Source organism: Anabrus simplex, chromosome 8 (genome assembly GCF_040414725.1).
Source record: "Anabrus simplex isolate iqAnaSimp1 chromosome 8, ASM4041472v1, whole genome shotgun sequence".
NCBI classification, from domain to species: Eukaryota; Metazoa; Arthropoda; class Insecta; order Orthoptera; family Tettigoniidae; genus Anabrus; species Anabrus simplex.
Genome location: NC_090272.1, coordinates 233,468,144 through 233,479,748, shown reverse-complemented (window position 1 = coordinate 233,479,748; position 11,605 = coordinate 233,468,144). Strand labels below are relative to the sequence as shown.

Below are 11,605 nucleotides of genomic sequence, written 5' to 3'. Positions count from 1 at the left end.
AAAATTTGAATACTGAATTTGTGTAGTATAGGAACACATTACATTGAAAATAGAAAATCCTTAGAAAATATGATGAAAGTACACTCAATGGCATAAAAAGTTCCACAGCTAAAAAAGGAACCTTTTTTGCTATTTGCTTTACGTCGCACCGACACAGACAGGTCTTATGGCGACGATGGGATAGGAAAGGACTAGGAGTGGGAAGGAAGTGGCCGTGGCCTTAATCAAGGTACAGCCCCAGCATTTGCCTGGTGTGAAAATGGGAAACCACGGAAAACCATCTTCAGAGCTGCCGACAGTTGGGTTCGAACCCACTATCTCCCGGATGCAAAGGAACCTTTAGAGTAGAAGAAAATGGTATTAGTGTAAGGGTATAGACACAAAAAAATTGCAGTGATTACAAGATCGTGGAATGGGGACAATGATACATCCATCAGAGGCATGTAATGAAGACACTTCCAATACCTCATCAGATCACGTCATGGCTGGACACATGCATTACTACGGCTGGACAGGAACCAAAACAGAAGCTATCCTGTCAGAAATTCATGCAAACATTCTGACATGGGGGAAGCTGGCATCCCATTTGTCTCCACAAAGGCTTGGTAAGTGACAAATCGGGAATCTGGGTAGGCTAAGGGAAGTGCTAAAATATGTGGGTATCACTCCTTAAAACATAAGCTGTGTCCAGGTAAGAGTTTATGACTCCTGAAACTCAGCTAGGAGAGGAGTAACACATAGGTTGCAGGAATATTTCTATGTATCACTCAGCAGTCAATTACCCTTATATTCCTACCAGTGACGAATAATAAGTGATAGTTCCTCAGACCATTATGCCAGTAGTAGGGGACGGGTTCCACTGTAACCTGAGGCAGGGACTGTAGCACATTCTCATGGTCTTCCAAAAATGACATGGTGGTCATCAACTCCCAAAGAAAATAATAATTTGTCACTTAAGACAATACATCAAGTTCCTATTTGCTGACACTATTGTAAACAAAGGCAATGATGTTAAGGTTGTTATGAAACATTTACGTTGAGCAGATCAGAGATTTAGACCTACATCACCCCAGTAAAGCTGCCACAAGTCTCGAGATGGCAGAAAACGAAGATAATTGTGCCTTTGTGCCTTCTAGCAATCAAACAGTCCTCTCTCCTGGGGAGGATTAATCAATGTACTTATTTATTAACTTTTACAGTTACCAAATTAAATTCAAATACTAAATTCCAGGTAGCCATAATTGCTACGACAGAATGCAGTTATTTTCACAAATAAGTGAGAAACAACAACTTCTGACAGTTGATTTTGAAAATGTAGGAATTTTAATACAAGCATGCCAAAACGTGTAAATTTTAAATATGCGCTGGTGGAAATGGAAAAAGCATCACTCCAAAAGATGTAAGCAGGAAACTCCACAATAAAGGAGGTGACATGACGTGACCATGCAAATGAACAATTACAGCAACAATGTAAAATGCCATAGTAGTTTGGAATTCTGCCACACGATATACACCTTACAGTAAAATACAACCTGAGACAATAAAGTTTGGTGAATAGTCCTGTACTATCAACATAGATGAACAATGCATGACAGTGACCTTACTGTTCTTTGAAATACCGGGCAAGTTGGCCGTGCGCGTAGAGGCGCGCGGATGTGAGCTTGCATCCGGGAGATAGTAGGTTCGAATCCCACTATCGGCAGCCCTGAAGATGGTTTTCCGTGGTTTCCCATTTTCACACCAGGCAAATGCTGGGGCTGTACCTTAATTAAGGCCACGGCCGCTTCCTTCTAACTCCTAGGCCATTCCTATCCCATCGTCGCCATAAGACCTATCTGTGTCGGTGCGACGTAAAGCCCCTAGCAAAAAAAATGTTCTTTGAAATAGTCCCCTCCCATAACTATGCACTGCTGAGATAGGCGATACATGTCCTGGAAACTTTGCCAGAAGGCGTACTTTGGGATGGTGTTCAAAAGCCTCGTCACGTTTCATTGGCTGTCAGAAATATAGTAAAATCTCTTTCCTTTCAAAGCGAGTTTGAGTCGTGGGAATAGGAAGAAGTCTGGAGGATTGAGATCTGGCGAGTATGGAGGATGTACAAGTTGCACCACCCCCTTTTTTGCCATGAACTGTTCGACGATATTGGCTGTGTGTGGGCGAGCGTTGTCATGGACAAAAAAACCATGAACCTTGTTATGCGTACTAGGGTCGTACCCTGCGTAGATGTTTCATTAAACGTGTCAAAATTTCAATGTACCATGCAGCATTCAACGTCGTTCCCTCGGGTAGAAATTCCTTGTGGAGAATGCCTTGACTATCGAAAAAAGGTGACGAGCATCGTTTTGATGTCTGACTTTTCGGCTCTGGCCTTTTTCCGACGAGAGGATCCCGGAGAACGCCATTGCATGAGACACCAGGTTTCATCCTCAGTGACAATACTGTCCAAGAAATTTGGTGTTGCATCCGCCGTTTTGACAAAATCCTGTGAAGCCTCTAAACGTGCCTGCTTCTGATTGTCAGTCAAGTGATGTGACACAAGACGAGAACACGTTTTCCTCTTCCCTAACTTCTGGGTAACGATTTGTTGCATGGATTCATGGTTAGTCTGCATTTCATCCGCTACCATGCGCACAGTTTAATCGCCGATCGTTCGCCGTTCGTGATTACTGTCCCCACCTGATCAATGTTTTTGTCACTGATGGCAGTCGCCGGTCTTCCACTACGGGGGTTGTCAGAAACACTTTCCTGGCCTCCTCAAAAACAGGCAAACCACATGTACACACACTTCAAGGGCAGTGCTTGATCTTCATAAACACATACCAGCATCGCTTGCGTTTCTTTCGGTGTCTTGCCAAGCTTAAAACAAAACTGTACATTGATCTTTTGGTCATTCATGTTGCTGTTCGCAGGTCAGAACCAATGCACTAAACACACACTGTGTCAAACAGGTCTTACACGGCACACACACGATGCTCAACTGAACAATGTTGGGAGCAGGTGGTCAAAACCTGCTGCTACAAAGGTGCAGCATTGTGAGTCGCCGGTGTTGCTGGATCGACCGTTCTGACTTCATTCTCCGAACTTTACTGTCACAGGTTGTATAAAATATTCATCAATGATCTGCCCTTAGGACTGTTGCCCATGGGGCAGATTCCCTATAAATTGTTTACCTAGTCTTCTCTTAAATGATTTCAAACAACTTGGGAATTTATCTTTTTTTTTTTTTTTGCAAGCTGCTTTACATCGCAGCGACACAGATAGGTCTTATTGCGACAATGGGACAGGAAATGGCTAGGAGTGGGAAGGAGGCGGCTGTAGCCTTAATTAAGGTACAGCCCCAGCATTTTCCTGGTGTGAAAATGGGAAACCACGGAAAACCATCTTCAGGGCTGGCAACAGTGCAGTTCGAACCCACTATCACCCGAATACTGGATACTAGCCGCACTTAAGCAACTGCAGCTATCAAGCTTGATAAATTATTCCATTCCCTAATTTCTCTTCTTATAAGTGAATTTTTACCTCTATTTGTCCTCTTGAATTCCAATGTTATTTTCATATTAATATCTTCTCTACCTGAGAAATTAAACCGGCGCAGTTTGTGATAAGGAAACAGTACAACTGTTATCTTTTGGAGGTTCATGACAACATGAAAACACATTTGCAACAAATTTGTGCAGTTAAATGCCCTTGGAAGGGGTCGAAGAGTCAGCCTATTGTCAAAAAACTGGAGTAAGATGTTGCAACAGTTCATCAGTGTTTTATGCGATATAAAAACAAAGGTGTACCCCATCAGACCACTGTACATTAAGACCAGGGCATCAGATGAACTACAGTGAAGGAGTATACGGCCACATCAAGATGCAGTAAAGTTTAAGTTCCAGCTGGAGTCTCAGACCGAAATCGTCTACTGGAGGCAGATACTCATCACTGCGCAGTACAGAGCACGCCTACAGTGGTGACCAGAGCAAAGTGTAAGGAGAGGGTTATGACAATCTGCGCTGTTCGGTGATGAAAGTCACTTCTGCCTACCCATAAGCGATGGGTTGCAGGTTGCAGGTACCCATCTCAGACACTGTGAACCCACTCCAGGCTTTATAGTATGGGGAACCATTTCATACAATTATCATCGGTACTCCGGCAGTTGCAGCATGCGTGTAACAAGTCATCCACCCTGTCCTGCTCTCCTTCATGAATCGCTCAGTGGTAATGGCATGCTCATTCTCGAGACTGGTCCCCGTTTGAGGACATGCGGGACTGGATGGGACAATACATCGCTTGTCTCTATGCTCTGGCAATGAATCTCGATCACTGGGCTGTGCAACTGGAACAAGCGTAGGATGCTGTACCTCAGTGCTACATTCCGAGTCTTTATCGGTGGCAGCTCCTGGCTACTGGCATACTCGCAAGTCGTTAATGTGCATAGCATTTATTTTAAAATAAAGAACATTTGATCATGTAAACTAACTATGTTTTCAATTTGCACACACATTCCTCTCACAAGCTTGTTTTTCTGGCAGAATCACAATACTGAGATCATACAGTGATCCTGTGAGTTAGTAGAACCAAATCTGCTAGCGAAAAGCAGGGGGTAAGGCAGTCTCGTACAGAACATTTGGCGACAAGACTATGGATGCGATAAGATCTGCTCGTGTGCTTTTATGAGCTGCAGTGGGCAGTCCGAAGAACTTCCACCGCCCCTAGCTAACATCAGGGTACGGCACTGCCTGGAGCCCTCAAAACAGGTGCATTACTTGCACTTGATAGACCAGACCAATTGGGTGAAAGGTGTCTTTGCTGTCCTGCTACTTGCCCACATGCTCGTCTCCTTCATTTCTGGCTGTTGGGTTCTTTCACACTTCGCACAGCCACTGAAGTTTCGTGAATATTGTACGGTCGAGTGTGATCTGCAAGTAAACCAGATGTTTCTCTCCCGTCCATTCTCTGTACTCTTGGGAGATCAGAAGAATGCATATGCCCGGTGAGGCTCAGGGAGAAAGAGTTTTCGCCAGCCAAGCCTATCTAATTCCCTCCATGGGAACTTAGAACTTCCGGCCAAGCCTGTTGCCGTAGTAATCCCGCTACTATCTAGGCGGCTTATTTTTTACTCTCAAGTAGCAGCCCTTGGCGCTATCAGTTGTGATCCAGTTGTCTCTGAATTCAATGCCATTACATTATTCTGCGTCCGTTCATAATTCTTTCCCTGTTTTCTTGCCATTTATCAATTGTAACAACTCTTGCCCTTTTCTTTTTTAGTTTTGTGGAAGTAACTGTTTGGTAAAGGCTCTGTAACGTCAGACATTAACAAGAAGGAAAAGACAACTCATAGAGAAGCTAGAGAAGCGAGTGATATGGAACACTGCAAACCTATGTGAATAAAGTTAAACAGGGAAAATTCACGTACTTGGTAAAAGAGAGTAAGTTGCGGGTTGTGAATTATAGTGATGTATTAGTTTGAACGATCTCAACCATCTGTAACAAAGGACTTCCCGTTAATCAGTCTCTACTGAATAGCCTACCCCAGGCAAAAGTACGCCTAGATCTGAGGAATACAAGTTTCATTGTGATGGCTTTGATAGAAGAGTCATATGAGATGTAAACAAATTCTATCTACTGCAGGGAGCAACTAAGCTACTGATGGAAATTAACGAGAAAATAAACTATCCATGGAAGGTGAACACTTCAAGGAATGTGCTGTATAATATGAGGTTCTGGTGGAAGAGATAGGCCAGTAAGAGGAACATTCTGATCAGCCCCCAAATATTGTTTATTGGTGAGGTAACAATTTAAAACACGTGAAAATATGCTGTACTTGGAACAAAACATAATTTATATTGAATCACGAACAGACAATAATCTTACATTTAATAAATGTTGGACCAAGTGAGTTGGTTTAGCAGTTTGGGTCACGTACTATTAGCTTGCATATGGTAGGTAGCGAGTTCGAACTCCACTGTCGGCAGCCCTGAAGATGGTTTTCCCATGGTTTCCCATTTATACAGCAGCAAAATGCTGGGGCTGCACCTTCATTAAGGCCATGGTCGCTTCTCTCCCGGTCCTAGCCCTGTCTTATCCTATCGTCACCATGGTATTGAATAGGTGGACCCTTCTCTACCCTTTGATAGCGATCAGTTGTTAATACAGACCATAATGAAACTCATAACATATGCCATAAGACCTATCTGTGATGGTGTGACGTAAAAAAATAACTTTTAAAATGTTGACAAAGTGAGAGTTACAACCAACAGGAGCTGATGCTCATCCGTGCTGGTTCTAAGAAGAGGTTTATAGACGGTGCAAAACTGATGTTTAGAACACGAAAGGCCTCAGGAGATTACCACGGCCAAATGAATAGTGGGTGAGTGAGGAACTCCTAGAAGTGTTAGAATAATTGACAATGCACTTTACCACAGTACTGAAGAAAACAAAGTACCCTCTTGGTATGCAGTACCATTAAGTGATGTGGTGAAATGGCTAAATAGCTAAAATGTTTTATTAAGGAATGAAGAAACTTCAGTTTTCTGAACTGATCAAGGAGTTCAAAAATTCAGAAAAGAACAGAGATTCCAGGAATTACTAAGACTGCATGGATTCGCGGTTTTACGCTTGCCTCCTTGTATATATGCAAACTCAATGCCATCGAGAAGGCCTGGGCCAAAATCAAACTAACATTACAGGTACCACCTTGTTTACGAAGCTGCAGAAAGTGATGGTGAATGCTATCGCATCTGCGACACCATTATTTATAAGTTTCATTTCCGTATTGATTAATGCACAAATACAGATAAGAAAGATACTTGATACTTAATAGGTAGAACTTCTTTCTTGTCTATATATCTGCAACACCAGTTGACTGGGAAGAATTAGATCAACATGCCATCAAATTGGAAAGAGTTCTGCAAGAAAGATGGGTTGTTGAAATGAACGCAGTTTTGTTGTATGCTTACCGGTTGTAATCTATATATATAAAATAAGAGTTTTGTCTGTACATTGCTCAGAATTTGAAAATAATGGTATTTCTGTATCGATCATGTCCATACTAACAAGAAAATACACTTTTTACTTTTCCGTAATTTCTGTCTGTCTGTCTGTCTATCTGTCTCTCTGTCTGTACACGCATCACGAGAAAACGATTGAAGAGAATTTAATGAAAATCAGTATGAGAAGTCGGGGAATGAGCCTCTACAATCTAGGCTATAAATCATTTTACTCATGCTGAGTGAAATGGTAGTTTAGGGGAAGGCTTAAAATTTAATTCTCAAATATTTTTGTTATTAGTAGTCCTATCTTGATGAAAATCGGTATGCAAAGTCAGGAGATAAGTCGCTATAGTCTAGGTCGTAAATTATTTTATTCACGCTGAGTGAAATGGTAGTTTAGGGGAAGGCCTAAAATGTAATTCTCAAATATTTCTTATTAGAGGTGTAATCGATGAATGCTACGTAACTAAGGTTATATAGTATTAAATTTCCTATTATTCATGTCTTATATATTGTTACCGTACTGGCTATGATCACAAAGATATTCATGAATTTGGATTTTTGTTACTAAGTCCATATCAGCGCCGAGTAACGAGAAAATGGGTAAATAGTATTTAATGAAAATCGGTATGTAAAGTCGGAGAATAAGAAACTACAGTTTACGGTATAAAATATTTTGCAAATCACAGAGTCGAAAGAAAACTAAATGTGAAGGCCTACAATATAGAAAGCTCGTAACAATGATCAACAATAACATTACATTGACCATTGTTTGTCGTGATGTGCTTTGTGTCTTATGTTGCCCCTCAGCTCCGGTAGATAGGATTACTGCTGCGTACATAGTATTTTTTATTTGATTTACGTCACACCAACACAGATAGTTTTTATGACGACGATGGGATAAGAAATGTCTAGGAGTGCCTTAGGCCTTAATTAAGGTACAGGCCCAGCATTTGACTGGTGTAAAAGTGAGAAACCACGGAACACCATCTTCAGCGCTGCCGACAATGGGGTTCGAATCCACTATCTCTCGGATGTAAGCTCACAGATGCACACCGCTAACCACACGGTCAACTCGCCCAGTCGTACAGAGTGTAACAGCCTCTCTGAATATTGATGGGAAGTAGCTGGGGAGTTAGATAACTTTCTTCTTTAGCATGCCATTCCCCTGGTTTATAAATTTTCTGATACTACTGGTACGTAACACACTGGATCATCAGAGCATTCGGGCTATTCAATCCCTACTCTGAGGCACTGATTGGAATGAACAGTTTGCATATTTAGCGGAATAATGGCAGGTGCGTGTTCATGGCAATCTGCGGCCTGGTCATCCCAGCACTGGAACTTTGGACTATTAGATTGGCACCGCAATCAAACCGCACCACTATTCGTTAAAAGTGATAAAACGTGCGGCTTTCCATTTGATCGAGTATTTTATATGATAGCATTGCTTTTAATCGCTACATTTATACTTACGTTTTTGTAATGACCTATGTTGATTTCAGTTAGGAAAACCACAAAGTTGGTCTTTCTGAGAATCCCGTAGCGAAGCACAGGTACGTCAGCTAGTACATCAATATACGAAACACCTTAGAGAAAAAAAAACAGATTTGTCCATAATTCATCCGAATGTTCACAACTCTGATCAGCGAGACACTCAACTCTGCAAAGTGTGAGTCACTGTTTTCATGCAGCAGACAAGAGTCTATCAATCTCATCCTTGCATTCTACTCATCTACTAACGGTAGTGAAAATGTTCAGTTTGTAGATGAGTATACTGCACAATGAATCGTGTTGAGAACTTTACAAAAATAACACTTCACATTTGTTTTAGAAGACAATTTGAAAATTAAGAACTACAGCTGGCCATTGCCACCAGTAGATCTAGTACAGATTAATAAATGTAAAAGGAAGTAAATCGCAAGAAGATTTAATGATTCCAGTTTTCAAAGTTGTTCATGGATTTGTGCTTGTGAAGTAACCAACCAACTATACTGTTTTCCATGTTTACTGTGATAAATTTGCCAGTAAAAAGGACTGTAGGATGGACTTCATTCATCACCATGTGGTCTAAACCATTAGATGGAGAGTTGGAGACTGATAACAGCTGATGGAAGGGTAAGTCTGACAATCTGTTTATGTGCGTATTTGTGTACGTAAAAGACAGAAAAACAGAGAACGTGATTATGAAAAGAGAAATTTATTTATTTACTCGTATCAGAAGCATACTTAATCATACAGTTAAAATAAAATAATAATTAAACTATTTAAAAAATTACAAAAATTAACAAACAAAGGAAATTGACCAAATTTACTGTATATCTCGATGGTGTTTTTCCAAAACTGAGCCACAAATAGGGCATTGTCATCAGCAATCATTAAATCTTGCACTGAGGATGTAAATGGGCAGAGAGGCTATTGATACATATGGTTCACTGTTTGTTCTTCACCACAGTTGCACTTGCTGTCCTCTGATGTGAAGCCCCATAACTTAAGTGAGGACTTAGCCCTCCCGACACCAGTTCTTAATCGGCTGAGGACCTCCAAACACTCCAGCCTTCATTGTAGCCAGCCGGAAGATGTTCATGCGGCTCCATCCATTCTTGCTCCTTATTTCCACAAGGAAAATCTTTCCTTATCTGGTGGTCCTTTCAAGGGCTTTGATGTCTGGAGGAAACTTTTCCTGGATTTGAGCCTAGATTGAGATTGTTGATGACCAAAGAGTGGGTGAGCTTCAACATTCTCAACCTTCAGTCGTTTTTGATCAGCAGCGACTTCTCAATGAATACTTGGAGGTGCAATACCAGCAAGACAGTATAGCTATTCAACTGGGTTAGGTTTCAGGCATCCTGTGATTAATCTACAAGCTTCATTCAGGGCAGGGTTCACAGTCTTGGTGTGGGATGACCTATACCACACAGGGGATGCATATTTTGCAGCAGAGTAACACAGAGCCAATGCAGTGGTTCTAAGAACTTTTGGCTTTGCACCCCAGTTTATACCACCAGCTTCCTCAGGATGTTGTTTCTAGCACTGACTTTGTGTTTGATGTTGGACCAGTGTTTTGTGAACGTGAGAGAGTGGTCCAGCGTTACCCCTAGGTACTTTGGGGTGAAAGAATGTTCCAAGAGGGTTCCATTCCAGGAGACATGTAATGTTGTACAACGACTGGAATAGACCACAAGCCACCAGTGGTCTGTATGACACTATGAATGCTAAAATCCATGCATGCTTAGCAACACACGATGGTTATACCCTATATTAATGTATTGCAGAACACTCCTTGACTTCTGTACAGCAAATACATAGCCATATTACATGCATCTTCAAATCATTTGCAGTTTCATTACCGGTACTCCCCGTCAAATTTCACTGCTCTATCAACATTCCTTCTTGGTGTTGCTTTTTCTATTTCCACCAGTGTACAAGCGTAACTTCATAAATTGTTTAAAGAAATCTTTGAACAAATCATAAACCAATACAACTGAGAAATTCTGAACTGATGAAAATTTCAAATGTTCAAAAATGTAATTTTTGTATTCAAACTCCCCTTAAGTAGAATGAGAAATACCATCACAGAGTAGAATGCAAGCTCACAAGTGAGTTATTAGGCAGGAAAGATGACTAGTCACAACCTCTTTGTAAAATTGTCCAGTTCCTGTATACAGTACGTAACTGTCCAGTTGGTAAACTGTTTTCCATAATTACACATTCAAACTGTATGTAAATTTCACTGAACTATGCTCTGGCCATGAACTAAATGATATATTTGACATTAATAACTGAAGCACAAAAACAGCAAGAATAGAAAGTGCCTACAATTTATTAAAGATTAGCCACACCAGGAAATGAATTCATCAAAAATTGTAGTCCTAATTCATATCATATGTAGAAAGTCAACAACAAGCTGACCGATGAACACTGCAGATTCTACATCTTCCTTAGCATCAACTGGCTGTTTTAAACGTGACAGTTTTCCTGTGCTTTTTACATGAACTGGATGACTTCATGAAAAAAGAAAAAATGAAAAGAAAACCCCAATTCAATAAATAACATACAAATATAACAGTCTTTGAAGGAAATAAATTTAAATGCAGTACTACAAAAACTTTCATTGTGTCAGATGAAGTATAATAATAGGTAAAAGGAACATCTCAGTGCTGTGGAAAATAGTTATAATTTAATACTTTCCAGATACTTTTCATATGTACCATTATGCTGTGTTCTAATTTTTTCATAAAAAAATGTTCTAAAATTCCTCATAATTTATGATTCAAAGATTTCTTTCATACATAAAGAAGCTGTTTAATTTCATATTATTTTTTTTATCACCAACTCTCTTGTCAAATCAGATTTTGGTAACACTTTTCGAACGATTTTTTTTATATCAGTGAAGTTTGCAGGAGGAAATTTATAGGCAGATAGAAGCTGGGTAACCCAATAAAGGCTTGGCAAAAGTATACAAACTGCTTCCCACAATATTGTGCTTTGGGGCTTTTGCTTACCCTCTTTGCTGCATGCAACGTCTAGGCAAGTAGACAACGCTATATCATCAGTACCTACAAGTAAGAATTTCATACTGTAATAAATATTACTCCTTCCTCAGATTCTTAAGCACGAAAATATAT

At 40.5% G+C, this 11,605-nt stretch overlaps 1 protein-coding gene across 3 annotated transcripts in view; it reads right to left on the bottom strand.

The window, feature by feature from the left end:
• The window catches only part of Dora (Dorado), a 641,834-nt gene that overhangs the window by 83,250 nt on the left and 546,979 nt on the right, over positions 1 to 11,605 (bottom strand). For 2 of the 3 annotated variants that reach the window (XM_067152778.2, XM_067152779.2), the window contains exon 14: positions 11,483 to 11,536. The exons of the other annotated variant lie outside the window; for it this stretch is intronic. In XM_067152778.2, the coding sequence (XP_067008879.2) occupies positions 11,483 to 11,536 (54 nt within the window). The remainder of the gene's footprint in view (positions 1 to 11,482; positions 11,537 to 11,605) is intronic. 3 annotated transcript variants of the gene reach the window in all.